We start from the raw sequence: 22,496 nt of genomic DNA, 5'->3' as shown, positions 1-22,496 counted from the left end.
CTAGATGATGATATGGATGATACTCAGTTTGGGTTCCGCAAGGGACTGGGAACGAGAGAGGCATTGCTTGCTTTTAATGTCCTCTCTCAAAGATGCTTAGATATGAACCTAGATATTTATTCCTGTTTCATCGAAGGCATTCGACAGGGTCCGACATGAAAAACTAATAGAAGTACTGAGAAACAAAGATATAGACAGACGAGACTTACGAATCATTATCAATCTGTATTGGAATCAAAAGGCTAAAAGATAGAAGAACAAAATTCCAAAAATATAGATATAAAGAGAGGAGTAAGACAGGGCTGTGTTCTGTCACAATTACTGTTTAACGTGTACAGTGAAGCCATATTCCAGAAAGCGATAGCGGATCTGGGTGATGGAATCTCTGTAAACGGAAGAATAGTAAATAACATAAGATTCGCTGATGACACCGTTTTAATGGCAGACACCCTGGATTCGCTACAAGAATTGGTAAATAGAATTAACGATTATTGCATGAGATACGGACTAAAAATAAATAAGAGAAAAACTAAATTTATGATTGTCTCAAAAACGCAACATGGAAATGAAAGATTAATGATAGAGCAAACCCAAATAGAAAAAGTAGAGACATACAAATATCTGGGAATCTGGGTGGATGACAAAAATGACCAAAGCAGAGAAATCAAAGTCCGAATTGAAACTGCAAGGCGAGCATTTGTGAAAATGAAGACAATGTTTACCAACAGAGACCTTCAGTTGCATCTCAGATTGAGGGCTCTAAGATGTTACATATTTTCTATCTTACTATACGGAAGAAAAATAGAAGCGTTCGAAATGTGGTGTTACAGAAGAATATTAAAAATTCAGTGGGTTCAAAGGATTACCAATGCTGAGGTACTACGACGTCTAAATAAGGAGTTAAAAATTATGAACAGCATAAAAAGAAGAAAACTAGAGTATTTGGGTCACATAACTAGAGGAGAAAGATATGAGCTGCTGAGAATTATTATGCAAGGAAGGATCCAAGGAAGAAGAAGCATAGGAAGAAGCCGCATCGCCTAGCTGAGGAACCTGAGGGAATGGTTTAACTGTAGTTCAGTACAACTTTTCAGAGCAGCAGCCAACAAAGTGACCATAGCCGTTATGATATCCAACCTCCGATAGGAGATCGAACTTTAAGAAGAAGTGGAGAAGTAGTGGACTACTAAGGAGCTGGGGCTCAGAAGGTGGCGTATATATGTGGACGATGCATTAAGAAGCGCACTAGGATAATTTAGGTGAGCAATGCCAAACATGTCGAAGGAGGTACTTCAGGTGTTACCAGCCATACTAAAAACGGCTCTTAATCAGCATTTTTGGTGTGAAGTAGTTAGCTGCGATATTTGATGGGGGTTGATTAAAAATTAAGTGAAAAATGATTTAGTAAAATTGAAATTATATAAATATTACTTACATACCGATACAAGGATTATTATTATATGTTTGAGAAAACATAGTTTAAAAATCCGTTTTGGTAAACTGGTGACAGGTGATCATCGGTTTAACTGCAACTATTTAACTTATTTAATATAGTAAAGGGATAGTTCTTGAGGGGAAATTGTTATTAACAACTAGTAACGACGTAGGTCTTATGTAAATTGTTTGTTGAAAATTAAATGTGATGTTATATATATTACAGCTGGCGCCGCTTCTCGCATCCTAATTTCCAGCGTTTTCTGTCGAAGCAATCTTCAGTTGTTAGATCTCTGGCGGTCATTGCATCGTCGGCATCGTCTCTCCAGGATCGTCTTGGTCTACCTCGTTTTCTTCTAGTTGGCGTAGTCCATTCTTCTATTTTTTTTTTGGCCATCTATTTTCAGGCATTCTCTGAAGGTGTCCATACCAGTTAATTCTTTTGGCTTCGATTGTGTCTATTATGTCTAGATCGATTTCCAATTCTCTCCGAATATCTTCGTTTCTCACCCTATCAAGTCTAGTGAGCTGGCAACATCGTCTCCAGTAGTTCATTTCCATGGCCTTAATTTTTGATTGGTTTCTATGGTTTATTTCCCAGAGTTCGGCGCCGTACAGCCCAATACTTTCTATTATTGTTTTATAAATTCTTCTTTTATTTTCATTTGTTATTTTTTTATTCCATAACAGTCCGTGTAGCTGTCTGGTGGCTGATCTTGCTTGGCCAATCCTGGAGTGTATTTCCTCGCTACTTCGTGCTTTTGATGTTATTTGGACTCCCAAGTATTTAAAATTGTCTTTTGGTTTTATAGTTCCCATTTCGATTTGTAGGCTTTCTGGTTTTTCTCCTACAACTAAGTACTCAGTTTTTTGTATATTAATTGTGAGGCCCCATTTGGTATACTCATCTTCCAGTTTTCTAAGCATGTAGCCTACATCACTCTCGTCTTCAGCTAGAATGGCTTGGTCGTCAGCGAAGTGTATCGTGTACAATCTATCATCTCCGATTGGGATGCCCATATTGCAGCACTTTCTTCTCCACACTGAGAGTGCCTCATTTAGATATATTTTGGACCGGAGGACCGGAGTGCGGAACTGACCACTGTATGGTAAGATCAAAATATTACCTACAGTATCAACCTCGGCTACTACATCAAAATGACAACCAACTAGCTCAATCAAAACCCCTGGAATCGAATCTACCTAAATACAATATTGATGCACTGCAAAACGACTCGACATCATTCTTATATAAGCTGCGACTCAGCCAAAAATTGGCAAACCTGATCTACTCCTCAGCCCAGAATACCTATAAAGAGATAATCAATAAAATCAATGAAGCAGCTTACGAAGCGCTCGGCACAATCCCAAAAGAACAAGAAGAATACTCCATTGTGGTGGACAAATGACATCGCCAATGCAGTACACAATAAGAAACAAGCATATCAAAAGTGGCTACAAACAAATGATCCAGATGATAGACGAACATATGCAAGATCAAACAGAGAAGTAAAAAATTTAGTAACTAAAGCAAAAAATATTTCCTGGGAAAGTAAATGCGAAAAACTCAACAAATATATAGGGTCAACAAGATCAAGAGAAGCATGGAAAACGGTAAAAAATCTGAGAACAAGCAGAAAAGAAACGAGTAGAATAGATTTAATAGAAGAAAGATCTTGGATCGAACACTACTAACAACTTTTGACTGAAACAAGACCTCAATTCACGAACATCAGTACAACAACATATGAACTGGAATTCAGTGAAGACGATGAAATAACAGTACAGGAAGTCGAGAATGCAATACAAACTCTAAAAAATCGGAAGTCATGCGGACCACAAGATATACCAAATGAATTATTAAAACATAGCCCACAAGTATTATGGGAATTACTGGCGTATGTCTTCACCTTATTCTATAATGGACACGACTTACCACCGGAGTGGACAAAAGCACATATCAACAACATCTACAAAAAAGGAGAGAAAGAATTGTTCAAACTACAGGGGGCTAAGTGTCATAAATTCACTCTCAAGACTGTATGGAAAAATAATAAAAAACAAAATTGAAAAAGAGATGACAGATGTTGAAGAACAGAATGGCTTTCGTTCAGGCAGATCCTGTATGGACAGTATATTCTCTCTAAAGCAAGTTATCGAGAAAAGATTAGCCCACAACCTTTCAACTCATGTAGTCTTTATAGATCTGTCAAAGGCATACGATAGTGTACCACTTTCAATGCTTTGCGTAGCAATGGAAAAATAAGGAATAAGCAAAAAAAATATACAAGCAGTACAACAGCTCTACAAAAGTATGACGGCAAACATTAAAACTGGAAATAGATTAACTAGAGAAATTCCTATTAGTAAGGGCCTAAAGCAAGGCTGCTGCATAGCACCTACACTCTTCAAAATATATCTAAATGATGTTATATTATTTAAAAGGTATTTGTATTTATTAAAAAGGTATATTTTTAAATGTGTGTTATTTATTGACATTATTTATCTAGATAAATAAATAAATATCACTTTCGAGACTTTATCACATAACTTTTTAAATAATCATAAAAAACCACAATTGTTTTACTTTAATCCTCCTTAGAACAGCCCTGTCCGTGTAGATAAATATATGTATAGTGCCTTCTGTAAAATATAGGTCGTTAAATGATAGGTTTCGTCTGGTTTCTAACAATTTTATTAAGCAATCACTTTCGGTTTCAGACTTAGATTCTTGTCGGCGATAAGAGTATTTTGGTTAAATTGAAATTTATAGCTTAACAAAGGCAGATCGCAGATAGCGGATGTTTTTCTGCGAAAATTCAGGCAATTTGTTCCTCGACTTTGATTTTTGTCGTTCTTAGAATTAATCGGTTGTTGACGATATAATTTGGTCTTAGTGCTATACCTATCAGATGTCTTCCAAACTAAACCAAAACAATAGACAGCCAATTAAGATTTAACGATATCACAATAACTATTAGAAAAAAAACATATCAAATTAGAAAAACTAATAAAACAATAGTCGAGCTTTAAGAAAAAAAGCTTATACTTTATTCAGTTTACATAGTAGGGAAAACAATCTGTTCAAGTTTTCAAAGTAGGTTTAACAGAAACCATTGACAAATATCCGTATACAGCGTTTGTATTTATGATACTCTTTCATTTTTATGAAGCTATGAGTTCATGACATTTAAAAAATATGAGAAAAGCCTAATTTTCTTTTATAGTTCACTCTGTAAAGGAATATTTCACAAAGATTTCCGTTAAACTTAATTTGAAAACTAGAGCATATCGTTTCGACCTCTTTAGGCCTCATCAGAGTGGTATACGCCACTGCTCTACGTATAAACGGCTTACCGCTGCCCTGTATCGAAACAAAAATCTAATACCGTCATTATGTTTTATTTCTTTACTCTTTTTGGAGTACCAGAAACTGAATTCACTACGAATTTAGACCATGATGAACGGCAGGTGGAATGTACATTTTAGATTCCCTTGCCGAGTAATGCATCAAGCTGTTTGCTTTGCAAGTTTTAGAAAGCACAGTGGTAAAAATTTGAATTCAGTTTCGCCAGGTACTGGCGACAGTGTTACAGCTTACAGTGTTTATTTCATAGCGATCATGAAAACAAAAATGGTCATAACTCTGAAATACCCTGTATAGTAGTATTGTTGCAGTTTCACAACAAGTCTAGATTTGTCTCGTAAAAAAACCCAGATACTATCAAACAATTCAAGAATTTAATACAATGCTGGAATGAATAAAGTGTTCATTTATACATTGTTGTGAACAAAGAACCACAGAAAAATGAGTATATTTCGTTAAAGTTGAAGCAGATCGCGTGAGTAATTATCGCCCACACCTAGCGTCAACTTGTAAAAAGCAACTCTTTAACCAATCGCCTTTCTCAGAGAGACGAGTTCCACTGTCAAATAACACAGTCGTGTATATATATATATATATATATATATATATATATATACATCCTACTATCATTTTCGCATCGATACATTATGCTTTTACCATCAATTTAGCATCGTCTTGCAAAGTAGCATCTGTATATCGACGCTACTTTACAAGACCTTAATAACTTTTTTCCTGTACCTGTTACAAGAATTTTAACCATCTCATTGATTAGAGTTTTGATACCGTGTTGGTATTTTAAAATATCTGCTTTCTCTCTTTATCCCTTACTGAGTTATATAAGTTTATTCCAGAAAATGTTTGAGTCTAAAATGATGGTACAGTGAAAATATTATATATATTTAGTTCAGGGTTTTACCGTTTACTCGCTGCCATTATATACATGAAAATGTATATCCCACTTTCATTATCAATCATTTTAGCATCAGAAATTTGGCATCGCTGTTGAATATAATATTACCCACAACGAAATAGTAAATTTAAGAATATATATATATTTTTTTCACCCACAAATCATTCTGGCATCATGTTTAGTTAAAAGTAACGGGTTATTATATATTGCAACTACCTATTGTATCTTCGCTCCAATTGGTCCAGTCGCGACGTACAGCCCCTCAAATGATAGGATTTAACCAATAAAATACAATAAGACAGAAAAATCAAATATAGCAGCATGTCAAAAAGGCTTTAATTATATATCTTCGTTTCTATAAGTCCAATCGTGACGTACAGTATCTCAAATGACAGGATTTAACCAACTGAAAACAATGAAATAAAAAAATTAAATACAGCAACATGTCAAAAGGGCCGTAGTCACGTATCTTCGGTTCTATTAGTCCAATCGTGACGTATAGTACCTCTAATGATAGGATTTAACATAAAGAATACAATGGGATAGAAATATCAAATGCAGAGCAATGTCAAAAGGGCCTTAGTTGTGTATCTTTAGTTCTATTAGTCCAATCATGACGTGCAGTACCTCAAATGAAAGGATTTAACAAATAAAATACAATGAGGTATAGGAATTAAATGGAGTAGCATGTCAAAATGGCCGTAGTTATGTATCTTCGGTCCTACTAGTCCAATCGTGACGTACGATACCTCAAATGATACCACTTAACCAATAGAATACAATGACATAGAAATCAAATACAGCATCACGTCAAAAGGGCCTTAGTTACGTATCTTCGTTTTTAGTGGCCCAATCATAACGTACAGTACCGCAAATGACAGGATTTAACCAATCGAATACAATAAGATAGAAATATAAAATACATCAGCTTGTCAAAAGGGCCTTAGTTATGTATCTGCGGTCTTATTAGTAAAATCGTGACGTTTCGTACCTCAAATAATAGAATTTAACTAATAGAATACTATGAGATATAAAACTTAAATAGAGTAGCCTGGCAAAAGGCTTTTGACAAAATCTGACATAACAAAATGCTAGAAATATTGGAAACAGCGGGATTGATCGATAAAGATCTACGAATAATTACAAATCTATACTGGCATCAAGTGGCAATAATAAAGGTTGAACAAGAACTGTCGGATGAAATAAATATAAAAAGAATAGTGAGACAATGCTGTATATTGTCGCCTTTACTTTTTAACTTATATTCGGACGAAATATTTAAGGAAGCCTTAATGGAGACAACCGAAGACAAACATAATTATATACAGGATGACGGATAAAAGTTGGAGATGCCACACTGGACAGAGTAGAGAAACTCGTGTATCTCGGCAGTAATATCAATGAGAGCTGGGATCCAACCGCAGAAATTAAAAGCCGACTAGACAAGCCCGAGCTGCCTTTGTAAAAATGAGAAACGTACTTTGCAGTCACGATCTTAGTATTGACCTTAGAGTTCGAGTGACATTTGCTACATCTTTCCTGTCCTGCTGTATGGAGTGGAAGCGTGGACTCTAACTGAGGCTATACAGTTATATTATATTATAGGGCTGTGGGTATACAGACGACTACTGAAAATAAGCTGGGTCGACAGAGTTAGAAATGAGGAGGTCCTTAGACGGCTGAACCAAACTACACAACTGGTTAATATAATAAAGAAACGCAAGCTGGAATACTTAGGTCATATTATGAGACAACCTGAAAAATATAATCTTTTACATCTGATCATTCAGGGAAAGATCCAAGGTAATCGTGGTCCTGGTAGAAGAAGAACACCATGGCTGAAAAATCTAAGGCAATGGTATGAAAAATCAACTACATCGTTATTTAGAGCTGCTGTCAATAAAGTCACGATGGCAAATATGGTAGCCAACATGATATCCAACGATCGATAACGGTCATGGAACTAGAAGACGAAGAAGTCTGGCAAAAGGGCTTTAGTTATGTATCTTCGATCCTATTTGTCCAATTGTGACGTACAGTACCTCAAATGGTACCATTTAACCAATAGAGTACTACGACGTAGAAATCAAATACATCAACACGTCAAAACGACCTTAGGTATATATCTTTGCTCCTATATATGTTATGTCAAAAGAGCCTTAGTTGCGTATCTCCGGTCCTATAGGTCTAATCATGACATGAAGCCTAAAATGATAGGATTTAACCGAGATAATACGATGGTAGAGAGAAATTAAACATGGCGGCATCTAATAACACCTTAAACTGGCAGCAATAAAACGAATTACCGCACAGAGATGTGTGGCATATTACGTGACAGGATTTAGCGAATACCATACAATTACGTCATACATCTCTTTGCATACGTCCACTTTTAGTTAACTACTTAGTATCTATTCAGTACTTTGCTTTACGGTGTTGAGGCATGGACTCTTAAACAGAAGAATGTTAAAAATCTTGAAAGCTTTGAGATGTGGTGCTACCGCCGTATACTAAAAATAAGTTGGGTGGATATAATTACAAATGAAGAGGTATTAGAAGTTATTCACCGGTCACCGCCTTTTCTGTAAATGGAGTGAATATTGTTTTCCATTTAATATTTTTTCTCAGTTGAATAATTCCTGCTGGTATTTAATCTAAGCTTACTTCTTTTCCCCATTCAAGCTGTTTCATAGCTAATTCTACTTCCTCTTTATAGTGCCCTGTTCACCTGTTTTGGTAATTTCGGACTATTTCATTTCTTATAACATAAAACAGTTGTTTCAGATATCTTTATCGCGTTTCCTTTTTTTATGGATGAATATTCTGCCGTTTTCATCTTCTACTATTTCATATGGAGCTACACGATTAACAATTCCAAATCAAGAAAACATAAATAACACTTCGAATTATATTATACAACTAATAGTCCAAAAATGAAGAGCAAGAGGTAGATGGCCAAGAAGCCGAAACATTTTGACAGCCACATTTGAACACTACATTAGTACATTGTCTAAAGAAGATCATTAAGTATGAATAGCAACAAAAACACTTAAAGAGACCTGAACAACACAACTCACCATTTAAGAAAGATGACGTTAGTTGAGGAAGATCAGACCAGGAAAAAATGTCAACATTTTCAGAATACCACATAATAATAGTCAAGCAATAGAACACTGAAAACTTTTATTTTTAACTGTACGCCCATGAATGACTTACCATTTTTTAAGTAACACTTAATATTGCACTTGTTTATTGTATTTTTTTCATCTTTCAAGATAATTCTTATAGGGATATATGTATTTATAACATACGGTCTTATGGTCTTATTACGGCTTTAAGATTATTCGACCCAAATGTATCTTGTACCGCACTGCTAATTGAGAATTATGTTTGTAATGCGATAAGAGGTCCGGATATACGAGACACCAGTGACTCATGCCGCACTGATAAAAATCCGACAGGAATCTGTATTTCTATAAAAAAAGAATATGTAGATTAATTTGTTTTGTGTATTAATTTAGTTTAGTTTGAACAAGACTTGCAGTAAAAGATTTTTCTAAATATAGAATGTAAACCATATTCCCAATGCTTTGTGAAAGAGAACCAGTTTATAATATACCGGACGACGAAGGACTTCAACATCTAATTAATAGGATTACCACAATGTGTGATAAATATGGCCTTAAGCTAAACACCGCAAAGACAAAGGTGATGGTCGTCAGTAAAACGCCAACACAACCGGAAGTGGTAACAGCTTATGGTGAACAACTGGAGAGAACTAACAGTATCACTTACCTTGGTTGTAATCTAAATGAGAACTGGGATATGAGCAAAGAAATTAGAATACGGATAGAGAAGGCCAGAGCTGCATTCTTTAAGATGAAGAATCTGTTATGTGGAAACAATATTACTTTAAGTCTGAAAATTTGATTAGTGAGATGTTATGTGTTCCCTACTCTTTTGTATGGTGTCGAAGGTTGGACTTTGACGGATACACTTCTCAAGAAACTGGAAGCCTTTGAAATCTGGGTGTATCGGAGAACCCTACGAATAAGTTGGGTGGATAGAGTGGAACAACGGGTGGAGAGGGTGGAACAACGAAGTTGTTTTGCATCGGATGGGAAAAGTTACGGAAGTCGTCAAAACAGTTAAAAATCGCAAACTTGAATATTTTGGCCATGTTATGCGCCACCCAGAGAGATATAATATACTCCATTTAATAATACAAGGCAAGGTAGACGGAAGAATAGTGCCAGGTCGAAGAAGAACGTCATGGCTTAGAAACCTGAGAGATTGGCTTAACAGATCCTCTGCATCTCTTTTCCGAGCTGCCGTCAACAAAATTACTATAGCCAATTTGATAGCCAACGCTCGATAATCGAGCTCGGCACATGTAGAAGAAAAAAAGGACGACCTTATTTTAGAATATTGGTCGATGAATTGAAATCATTGTTCAAGAAACGAATTATTCATGTGCAGATGTTTTACTATAAAAACATGTAGAACCAAAATCTCGATTAAAAAAGTTGCAACCAGTTACTCAGGATGGAACTTAACCCCATTATTGATTTTACAAGTGATAAAATGGGTCGACAAAAAACCAGTTTTATTCCTTACATCATTTAAACATAATAGTTGTATCTTGGTTTAATCAAATGAAAAGAAAAATTATACACAAGTACTAAAACCACAAACTATTCTCGATTATAACTTGGTGAAAAAGAGTGTTGATTTTAGTGATCAAGTGGCTTCTTACCAAAGCCCAATACGCAAAATTCTGAAGTGGTACCGAAAAGTGGCAGTGAAATTAATATTTAATACCTGATTTAATACCACAGTAGTCAATGCTTAGTTGCTAAATAACAGAAAACGTAAAAAAGTGACAACCTATCCTTGAGTTCAGACTGGAGTTCGCGAAGGCATTTGCAAATAAAGAAATGTTGTAACCTTCACGACAAGTTACATCCAAAAATACCATCTCAGGCAAAGCGATGTAGATAATACAAAGAGAAGAAAGTGTACAAGATGTTACAAATTTTTAAGAAGAAGCATGATTAGTAGAAAGGCCGATAGAAAAGTTAAAAAAGTTAAAACATACTCTGAAGAATGTGATGGCAAAACTGCAATATGTCTAGTGTGCTTTATTGAATCACATTAAAAAACAATTTTACTTATACAGGAACTATTATTGAGTCAAAACGTATTGTGCCTCAAGTGGCCTTATAATATTGGATAAGTTGATAGTTTCTAGTAGAACGTTTTTATTGTTAATTACCTCCGTAAAAGTGAGTTATAGTATTTATAAAAAAATGGATGTAAATAATATACCTTCGACATCTAAAAAAGCTAGATTTGAACATAAACGTAGATTGACCACTGCTGAATTACAATCATTGTTAGAAGCATCTCGCGAAGACAATGTAGATTAAACGAATGGTGGAAGTGACCCTGATTGACTCTGATGAAATATTTGCACAAAGTCGTTCAGAAAAATCGAGGATTACGTTTTGGAAAGAGACAACACAAACAGAATTTAAGACTTTTCTCGGGCTTATGTTCCATATGGGTACAATTAAGATGAACCGTCTGAATGACTACTGAAAAAGTATGGGTAACTTCTATAATAGTGTTGACTTGACTAGACAATTGATCATAGCCCATATTAAGAAATAACCGAATAGACAATCCTCACTTGTCAAAGAAACTAAAAAAACGTGAAGTGGTCTAAAAACTAAAAAGTCCCCTATTCAAACTGGTTTTTAATAAAAAATTTAATAATATGTTAAAGTTTTTTTAATATACCCTAAAACTGAAAGCGCAAAGAATCGATTGCAAGTTACAAAATACTTGTAGTCATACTGTTTGGACAAGTACAGTTGTTTAAATAATCGGTTTCTGTGATAAACAAATTGAATAAATTGTAAAATATTTTTTGATCTGCTTGATATTTAGCACACTTTAATAACTCATCAATTGCCATAATTTCAAGTAGCTATATTACCTGTCGTTAGGCAAAAAACAAAGTTATTAACATTTATAAATTACTACAAACATAATATCTTACAGTTTACGGTTTTTTCGTTTTTTCTTATCTCAATTATTTATGTATTTAAATTTGGTATTTGTCTACATAAAAAACTTTTTATGGTCTACAACATTTATTTGAATTGTTTTTCTTTAGAATGTATACAAAACGTTTTATAAGCAAACAATTATTTTCTTTTTGCCTTTTAAGATTGTTTAAAAAAACAAAGCAAAATCAACTTTAGTCAACTCAGTATTTACGAATTTTTCGTCGGCTACCCCTCATACTATTTAGAATTTATATTTCTGTATAAGATTTTTTTAAACTATTTAGCGAGGTTCCGTGAACTACTTTCTTATGGCAAAGTCAAATATTATTTTTCTATGTGATTAAGCCACAATTATTGGTCGATATTGAGATGAAAATTACATTTTTAATTAACTAATATTTAACGATATGTTTTCCAATATTTAACCTTGTTTATTGTACAAATTATGTAAAAATGTGTATACACATTTTGTACAAAAAACGTTTTTTGAGAACGATTTCCTGAATGGAAATCAAAATGTCAAACATTAAATAATTAAAAATGTAATTCTCATCACAATCACAACCAATATTTTTGACTTAATCCCATAAAAACCTAATATTTATCTTAAACTATTCACTGATAGCTTCGATAAAACAGGTTGGAAATTAAAATATGTAAAATATTCCCCGACACAACTCTCTGGGAAAAAATATCTAAATAAATAGATATAACAACTGAACATTGATATAAAAAAACCTGTTAGTTGACCCCAGCCGGCTGAAATCAGCCGGCTGGCAGGTAGATTCAATGTCTTTATTATTTGAACTTGACCGACCGACCAAACCGATCGATATTTTTATGTTTTCAAATATAATTTTAAGTATTAATACTGGCAACATCTATTGGCTTTAAAATGATACCAAATACAATAATTTTACCTTCCGAGGTTACAATGATGGTTTGATGTAAAAAATTTAATATATAAAAAAATCGGATTATTGAAAAACCGACAACGGTGCCAAGCCTACAAAGGTGCTCTAAACGAACATACACGACTTATAAATAGGAAATGATAGCATTTCTTGGTGATGCTAAACTACTGCAACGTGAAAAGAGCTCTAAATGATAGCGGGATGTATATATATATATATATATATATATATATATATATATATATATATATATATATATATCTATATATATATATATATATATATATATATATATATATATATATATATATATATATATATATATGTACTAGCTGACCCGGTCACACTTTGCTGTGGCTTGGTTCATCATCATCATCTCTTCGTGAGTTTTTGCCGCGTTTACTATTGCCTTCCATGTTTGTCGGTCCTGTGAAAGTAATTCCCATTGTCGCACTCCCATTTTCTCCAGATCTTTTTTGACTGCATCTTTCCACCTTTTTCTAGGCCGCCCTACAGACCTTCTTCCCTTTGGCCTTTCCCAGAACACATTGTTAATAAGGCGATTGTCGTTACTGCAGTTACTGCGTATCACATGCCCTGCCCATCTGAGTCTATTGGCCTTTATATATCTGGCTAGATTTTCTTTTCCGTTATTGTATCTAGAGACTCTAGCTCGTTATTGTATCTGCAAGGGCCATATATCATTCGACGAATTTTATGTTCCCACACCAGCAATTTATTTATTTCTCTTGTGGCTTGGTTATTATACAAATATTATTGTTTTTAATTAATTTAAAAGAGTTAAGTAAATATCATGAAATCTGTGATGGCATCCCCGGTATATCAAGAGAATTTAAGAATTCTTTTGGATAACTTACGGCTTCGTGTTCATTAACATACTGTTGATTGATTTAAAAGATACTAGATCACCTGGTAACAACTGTTGAATCTGGAAATTTCTGGAAAAGAGGAAAAACGAAGAGGATGCAAGACAATGGATAAATCACGAAATACAAGAATGGATGGGTCAAGAGAACATAGTTAAAGCAATAAAAGCACAAAGAATTAGATGGTATGGATACATAATGAGAAGAGAGAAATGGAAATATAGAAATATAGAAAGGAAGTACAGACTTGTACGTACAACCATTGGATAGCTGGTAAAAAAACTCACATTAAAAAAATCCTTCTATGACCAATAGGAACGAAGATAGAGACTATTTTTTTAAAAATCGTATCTCCATTGTTTATAAACATTAAAAAGTAAAATTTGCACAAATTTTGAATGAAAATCTAAACTTTATATTGAAACTTATAGCTATAAAATTTATCCAATTTTTCGAAACTTACAGCTCTTCGAAACGAAGGTACTTTCAAAAGATCGACATAGGAAAGTGGAGACGATAACTGTTTCAGCTTCGTTTTCTCGGCTTTCATTGCAGCTGGAAGCCTCTTTTTTTAATATAGGGTAGCTCGTCGAAATATGAATAACTACATAGTTTTATAGTTTTCACTGGCCGGAAAACGAGAAACCTCGGAAAAATTGAGTTCATTTCAAATTCACCGTAAAAACTTACTGTCGCAGTATTAATATTGATGACATAATTTTCACCAAGCGCCCCTGCACCGCCCGGAAATCTCGGAAAATCCCGGAGAATCAACATTAGGTTGATGTATAGAAATATAGAAATATAGAAAGGACAATCAAAGAGAGAGAAGAATGGAGAAAAGTAGTGGAAACAAGAAATAGAAGTCACACCAGAAACTGTAAAACCAAACCCCCTCAAAAAAGGATCTTCAAGTAAAAACAGCTGCTTCGGGATGGATATATATATATATATATATATATATATATATATATATATATATATATATATATATATATATATATATATATATATATATATATATATATATATATATATATATATATATATATATATATATATATATATATATATATATATATATGTCTCACCCTGTATATAAATGTATGATAGTTTATAGAAAAAACTACTCAATAAGTTGTTATTAACTTAAAGAGAAGAGGTGAGATTTTTCCAGTACGGATGAGAATAATCATTAAAGCTTGTAATTTCAATAATAAATTCAAAATTTTATTATGTACCCATGTAACAAGAAAATGTAAGAGTATATAAAAGTAATTAATGTAATAAATTAAATCCTTTATGCATATAGTGATCAGTCATAATCCCCTGCCATTGATTTAACGTATTTTAACAAAACTAATTGAATTTCCAATCATTTAAAAAAGTGTTCCGACCCTGATTCTACCATGTTCACATACAAGTGCAAATTTATCCCATCCTATTCTAGTTGGTATGCATGGGAAACATCATAAAAATGGAAATAAACGCCGAAGCACAATAGGCCATTATTGCCGGATTATAATTAAAGGCACACACAGAGTTACCCAGTCAGTCAGCTCGAGGCTGAAAAGGCCTGTTTCTAAGCTTGAGACTCGCCCAGACAGCTTGGCCCCAGCGTTTCTAAGAATTTACAATCTGCTTTGAGATACAACAAAAAAGATTATCTTGACTTCATTGCCAGAGGACTTTCTTATCTAATTGTCGGAAGAAATGTTCGATTTAGGGGATTTATAATATTTTTGAGCAGGTGTTTCGCTACGTGTCATTGAAAATTATATTCCTATTTTATTTTAAACGGTAAAAATTGTGGACATATCGATTTATTTTTATCAAAAGCATGGGTCATGTCCAAGATTAACTAAATTATTTTTCCTAATTTGACAAATCGGATCTGTGACAAATCGAGTTTTCGAGTTATTATATTATAAAGAAAACCTAATATAAAAGAAAAATTTAATATTTTCTGTTGAGATTTTGGCGTCTTTATTTAATTATTATCAATTTGGTGTAAAAACTGCAATTTTTCCAATTTTTTCTTACCAATAAAAGCTTGCTGCAATGAAAGCCAACATATGGATGGGATGGGATTTATTGTAAATCGAAGAACAAAAGGACTTATTATTACTTTAAAGCCTACAGTCAAAGAATGCGCTGTTTACGCTTAAAAGGAAAATTCTTTAATTACAGTTTGATCAATGACCATGAGCCAACTGATGACAAACCAGAGGAAATAAAAGAATAGTTCTTCAAAGATCTAGAGCAAACCTACAGAATATGTCCCAGAAATGACATTAAGATTGTATTAGGTGACATGAATGCACGAATAGGACGAGAGCGAGTTTTCATGCCCACGATAGGAAAGCATCTCCTGATGGAAGAACAAAAAGTCATATTGATCACATCTTAATAAATTCAAGATATGGAACAAACATAATGAACTGCAGAAGTTATAGAGGCGCAAACATAGACTCATATCATTGTCTAATGATCTTAACATTGAGGGCTAGAATTTCAAACACCAGTAAAATAAATAAAATGGATAGAAAAAAATGGAATGTGCAAAAGCTGAGAGATGCAACAATTGCAGAACGGTACTCAGAAAATATCCCAACAAGCTAGAGAATCAATTGCAGTTTTCAAGGCAACAAATTAATTTTACAACTTTTAGCAATCGCCATTTTAAAGCTTTTTTAACGTTTTAAAAGATAATTGTAAATAAAAAAAATTGTTATTTTGTCTCAAATATTAAGTTTCTTAATGGTAAGCAAAAAACCGAAAAATGCAATTTGCAAATATCGCTTTATTTCATAATAGTGTTTTATTTAATAACAAAGCTTGTGTGCCATTTAACTACAGAGAGGGATAAAAATAAAAATTGGCTAAGGTTTTCTTGGACATCTAGAGGTGTCCCTAGCTTGAGAAGCTTCACGACTGAGCCTTGTTTTAGAAGCTGGGGCTGATGCAGTGGGTCGTGCTCTTGTAGCCGGTCGAGAGGCCGAGGAACGTTGCTGGTCTCCCGCTTGAGGACCTCCTCGTGGAGGCACTCCCCTTGGAGGAGCTCCTCGTGGAGGACCTGTACGTGAAGGAGGCGCCCCCGGAGGACCTGTACGTGAGGGAGCTGCCCCCGGAGGACCTGTACGTGAGGTGGCTGCCCCAGGAGGACCTGTACGTGGAGGTGCTGCGCGTTGAGGAGCTGCGCCTGGAGGACCTGCACGTGGAGGAGCTGCGCGTGCCCCTGGAGGAGCTGCACGGGGAGGAGCTCCTCGAGGAGGAGCTGCCCGAGAAGGAACTGCTCCTGGTGGAGCTGCTCGTGCAGGAGCTTGTCGTGCAGGTCCTGTTCTTTGAGGAACTCCACGTTGAGGAGCTCTAGAAGTCGGACCAGGTCCAGATATTTTGATACCTGGAACACCTTTACCTGGTCTGCTTGGGCCCCGAGGGGCACTTGTCGCTTGTGGAGGTCCTGGCGGAAATAATTGTTTCCGGACATCTGGAGGTTCTGCTTCTCGAGGGGGACTCGGAGGAGCCGGAGGAGGGCTTGCCTGCTTTGGTGTTTCCGGATAGAGTTCTTTGTATCTAGGATGTTCTATAAATTTGGATAGTGGCGAATATTGAACTCGAGTTGGTAAACCAAATATATCTGTAGGTGGGGGAGATCCAGGAATTACTGGCATTTTTGGAGGTGGCGCTCGTTTTCTTGTGGGCTTTTCACCACCAGGAGGATAAAGACAGCTATCGGCCAGTGGTACTCGAAGTACCATTTCCCTCATTTTTGGAGTCATCGCAGGAGAAGGGGGAGTTTCCATCCATTTCGGTCTAGGTATAGGACGTGGGGGTGTGGACGGAAAATCAGTCATAGGACCTCCCATTGTACGTGGAGGTGAAGCTGGAAAATCGGGCATAGGAAAATCGAATATATCTCTTCCAGTAACATCCGGCGCCTTAAATGGAGGAGTTTCAGGTTCTTCAAAAGTTTCGTATAAATCAGGAGGTTCTCCCCAGTCAAGCATTTGACTAGGTACGGGCATTTGATAAATAGGAGGAGTAGGTGGTAAAGGCCGTTCAGGTGAATCCCAACCTGGTATGCCTCCTGGTCGTCGGGGAGGAGTCATTGGTGGTGTAGGCAAGGTACCTACCTTTATCTCTGGTGGCAATGGAGGTAAATCGGGATGTCGAGCCATTAATCTAGCTAAATAGGCATCTGTATCAAGATCACGTTCTTTCGCCAATTCAGGAGAAGGTGGAGGTGTTCTAATATCGGGTGGTAACCTCGGTGGTGAATAATAAGCTTGTGGTTGTGGAGGTAATGGAGGTTTTGTTGGTCGTGGACCTTTAGGTGATCTTGGAAGCACTGGAATCTTAAATTTTCCACTAAACCAGTGAGCTGCTTCAGGAAGTTGGCGAGGAGGAGGAGGGGGGGTCTGAGGAGCTGGCGGCTGTACTTCCCTTTTAGGACTTTCAGGAGGTTTAGGAGGTTCATATTGAGGAGGTTCTATTTGTGTCGGTTTACCCCTACCTACCTGCTTGCTATCCATCAAGGGAGGTTTACCTCTACCAATACCATATCGAGCAGTACCTGGCGGTGGTCTTTGTGGACCTCTAGTTGCTTGTGGCACTCCTCTACCACCCGGTGCCATTCGAGAAGGGAGTGCAGACGGAGGTCCAGTAGAAGCTTGCTGTGGCCTTGCGGGTCCTCTAGTTTGTAGTAATCTACTACCACTCGGGGTTCTTGATGGAGCACGTGCGGCTTTAGATGGTACTTGCAGCTGTGTTGGCTTTGTTTGTCCAGTAGAAGGTGTCTTTGAAGGTCGTACAGCTCCTGGAGGTTTAAATTTGCTTGACTGAGATGCTCCTACACGAGGTTGTGATGGTCTTTTTGAAGATTGCGCCTGCTGTGGTTCTGTACGTGTGGTACCACACGGTTCGTCGCAACCCACTAACTTCTTTACCATTGCAGCTGCTCCCTTGTTTCCAGCAAAAACCTTTTCTATATTTTCTACCTTTTGTTGTACAGGTACAGTTCTATATCTTTGCCGTGACATTGTTCAAAAGAAAATAGGATGGGATTCTGATTTTAACTATTACCTCAATATAGCAACATTAATATAAGGATACTGTGATTTTTCTACAACTGATGTTGACTACTTTTTGGGATTTTTAGTACACAATATAATATTACCAATAATTTTGAAAACGTAAAAATGACATTCTACATTTTGGCATGAAATAAAACTATCACGAAGACGTTTTACATGTAGTGTTTGACAGACAGTAAGGCTTTGTCACAATAAAAATCTGAGAACATTATTTATAAAAACTATGGACCAATAATAAAAGCAAAAACTCGCTATCCAAAACTCAAAACGTTGTATTTCCAACAAAATATTCTGAATATACATATTAAACCAGTAGTCCATTTGAAAACAATTTAGCTTTGCAAACTTTCTGGGGTGGAACCACAACCGCTACCTGTATAGATATGAGAATCATATGAAATCATCCACAGTAGCTGGTTTTTATTTTGCTGATCAAAAAATATATGACAAAACGATGACTTTATATCAACAAATGCACACTAAAGAATACAAAAGAACAATGAAGTAATTGATATAAAAAAAATTGAAGTACAAAGATATTTTGTTAAAAAACATTTAAAAATTTCTAGAATCTTGTTTATTTTGTGAACTTGGACAAATTCTTGGAGACGGTGAACCGGCTTGAGGTCTTGTTCTCGTTGGAGTTCCCCGCGAATCTCGATATGTATCTTCATGAGACATTCCAGTCGATGGGGATCTTCTGCTTAAATCAGGTGGTGGTGATGTAGATGTTATGTATTGGGTCTGCATTTCTGGGGGACTGTAAAATTGTGGAGGTTGTGTTGCCTCAAGCATCCGCGCATGTGGTGTTTTAGGTAAAGCTCGTTCAGGCGATTGCCAACCGGATATTTCTGCAGGTCGTGGAGCAGATGTCCTTGTAGGAGGTGAAAAATCGGAAGGAGGTAAATCTGGATGCCTAGCCATAACATCTGCAATGAATTCATCTACATTCGTCTCATCTAGTCGCCTCCTTACAGTCGTATGTAAGCGTTTTTCTTCTCTTCTTGTTCGAACTGGTGTTTGATAAAACTTAGAAGGTTGCTCCATAGAACTTGTAGCTTGTTGCGGAGAATAACTTCTTAATTGTTGAGGAGGTGTTCGTTCTGGGGAGAAAAATTGAGGTGGCATCTCTTGTTCTATACCAGGAGGTGTGTGATACGTCGGGGGAATATAGCCTTTAGCAAAGTCAAACATCCTTTCGTCGTCTGGGAAAGGACGCGGTGGTGTTGGTTGACGAGACGGTCTTTGCGGTGTTAAAGGAGAAGGAGGAGGTAATCTTTGTGGTGTTTGTTGTATTTCTCTAGGACTAAATTGTGGTTGTCTTGACGCATCTGGACTTCTTTGCGGTGTTAAAGTAGCAGATAATCGTTGAGGTGAGGGGACAGATTTTTGTTGTTCCCTATGACTAAATTGCGGTTGTGCTATCTCTGTTCTTTTTGAATATTGCTCTTGCATGCTACTTGCTGTTGATGTACTAGGACATGGTTTGCTAGCTGGTTGAGAGACAGTAGACTGTGTTGGAATCTGTGTTTTTGTTGAAGGTTTTTTGAGTCTACTTTGCGTTGGAATTCTTGATCCACCAGCTTTAGGAATTCTGGAAGTGGGTACTACTGTTTTTTGTATTTGTGACAATTCATATTGAGGTGGTTGATCTGTGCATACAGTAGGTGATGCAGGAGGACTTGTGGGAACAAGATCACTAAATGTTTCGTCAGCTATAGCTTGTACTGCACTTATATCAGGAAAAGGTGGAGTAGCTGGAAATATATCTGGATCTGGCTGATCTTGCTCAATATCTGACACTACATTTGCAACTCTCTTTAACATTTCAGCGGTCTTCCTATCATGTCTAAACAAGTAGTCAATGTATTCTTGTTCTCTTTCTACGCGTGATAAAGGGCGCATTGTATATTGAGGTGTGCTATAAGTTGACTCTGGTACCTGCCTTGTTGGTTGTTTTCTATCATAGCAAGTCTTTCCTAGACTCGTGTCTGTGGGTAAACCAGACACATCGACATCTTGATCAATAATTTTCTCGGCACGTGGAGACTCTGGAATTTTTCTAGGTTGTAATGTCTCCATTAAGGAAGGAACTACGTCTGCAAATACCTTCTGGGCAGCAGGCGAACCTCTTGCGATTGGATGCATCGGTTGAGGTTGTGGTATCTGTGGTTCTGGTAATGTTTTATCTTTCTGTTGGTCTCGAGAAATATCCTCTTTAGTTGAAGTATCTGTTTTGATATCACTATAATCCGGTTCTAGTTCGTCTTCAATGAGATCTGAAAGTGCCAGTGCCTCTTGGAATAGTTTGTCCATTTCACCATCTCTACCACTACACTCAAAGGAACATTTCTGTTTACTAGTGTCCGATTGTTTTGATGTCTCTTTTGGCAGAGGTGTTTCAGTTGTGTAAAGATGCGGTGATTTAAGTCTTTTAGGACTAACAGACGGTTTAGGAGTGGTTAAAGGAATGCCAGCTTGTGCAGGTAGTACGCCTTGGGCATTTTCTGTTACGCGGTCTATTTCTTTTTGCATAGTTCTTGTATGTATTGTATCTTTAAAGTATTTAACAAGCAAAGAGTCTTCTTTAAGTTCCTGTTCATATTCAGTTTCACTTAAGTCGAAAAATTTCTCAAAATCATATTCCACCTTGGCTTTCCTTCCAGCTTTCTCGTGGTCTTCTTCTTCATCATCATCAAATGAACATGCCTTGCGTCGTTTCTTTCTCTCTTCGATAATTTCACCACGTTCAAAATCTCGCAAGGCTCTTTCAATCTCATTGTATTCTTCTTCCAAATCCGAATCCATAAACGCTAGCGGTTCGTATCTTTGTTGTGCTCCTTTCTCAGAACGTAATTTTGGAATAGCGCCAGTAGCTGCAGTAGGTCTTGGAGCATCAAGAACTTCCATTAATGTTGAGCTCCAAGTTGGAGGTTTCCTTTCTTCTTGTGGTGGAATTTTAGTAGCCAATGGTTTAACTGGAGGAGTGTCTCCCAACTTCATTTTAATTTTTCTTTTTTTCTTTTTATCTGGAGTGGGTTCTAAGGGCTTACAAGGATCTCCTTCAGGGCCAGGACAAGTAACACAGACCCCTGCTGATTTACCGTGAGTGCCCATAGGAAGTGGACTAGATGTGTCGACGGCACTTTTGGCCATTTTTGGAAAAATACCTTTGTCTGCTTTTTGCCAACTAGTGATTGGGTCTTTGGATATCGCATAATAACAGTGAACTCCAAATCCAGGTATGTCCTGGGCAGCAACATACTCTCTTAAATCCGAAGATATATCAGTGGTATAAGGAGGAAAATCGCCTATTTGACCTTGTAACTGCCTTCTTATATTAGCTCGTCTTTCCTTTTGTTCAGATATTATAAGATCTTCTGCCATAGCATTCAAATCGTACTCACCAGGAAATTCTTCCAGTACTTCATAATTAGTGGGATCATCTGTAAATATGCCTACAAGTTTCTTTCTTTGAAGTGCAAAGAGCAGCAACTTAATATAGTCAGTTTTCAGTTTTTCGCCTGCATTTTCGTCTAGCTTGATCTTTTTCACCCATGCTGCAGCTAAGACTCTATCTTTTGCGTCTGGTAAAGCGAATATCAACGGTCTAGCAAATTTCGAATAAAATTCCAATTCGTTTATATTTTCCATGGCAGTGATCGAAAATCCACGGCAAATTTGGAGCACTGTTGCATTACAATTTTAATGACACTGTGACATTTTTTTATTTATAAAAAATGACATTTTCTTTCAGTCAAATCATCCAATAGATTTAGTATAATATATTCGTTATAAAACAGTAAAGGCTATT

At 36.2% G+C, this 22,496-nt stretch overlaps 2 protein-coding genes across 3 annotated transcripts in view; both read right to left on the bottom strand.

Annotated features, from left to right (window-relative positions):
- magu (SPARC related modular calcium binding-like protein magu) overlaps positions 1-22,496 on the bottom strand; it is a 153,689-nt gene that overhangs the window by 111,562 nt on the left and 19,631 nt on the right. The window lies entirely within an intron of this gene.
- LOC140449458 (uncharacterized) lies at positions 18,969-22,416 on the bottom strand. The gene has a single exon (XM_072542634.1). The coding sequence runs from the start codon at positions 22,334-22,336 to the stop codon at positions 19,238-19,240; it is 3,099 nt and encodes a 1,032-aa protein (XP_072398735.1). The 5' UTR covers positions 22,337-22,416; the 3' UTR covers positions 18,969-19,237.

This window comes from Diabrotica undecimpunctata, chromosome 9 (assembly GCF_040954645.1).
Source record: "Diabrotica undecimpunctata isolate CICGRU chromosome 9, icDiaUnde3, whole genome shotgun sequence".
Classification (NCBI taxonomy): Eukaryota; Metazoa; Arthropoda; class Insecta; order Coleoptera; family Chrysomelidae; genus Diabrotica; species Diabrotica undecimpunctata.
This window is presented reverse-complemented; position numbering and strand designations above follow the sequence as displayed.

Excerpts from the sequence above, each read along its gene's own strand:
- LOC140449458 (XM_072542634.1), bottom strand. The coding sequence starts at position 22,336 with ATGGAAAATATAAACGAATTGGAATTTTATTCGAAATTTGCTAGACCG.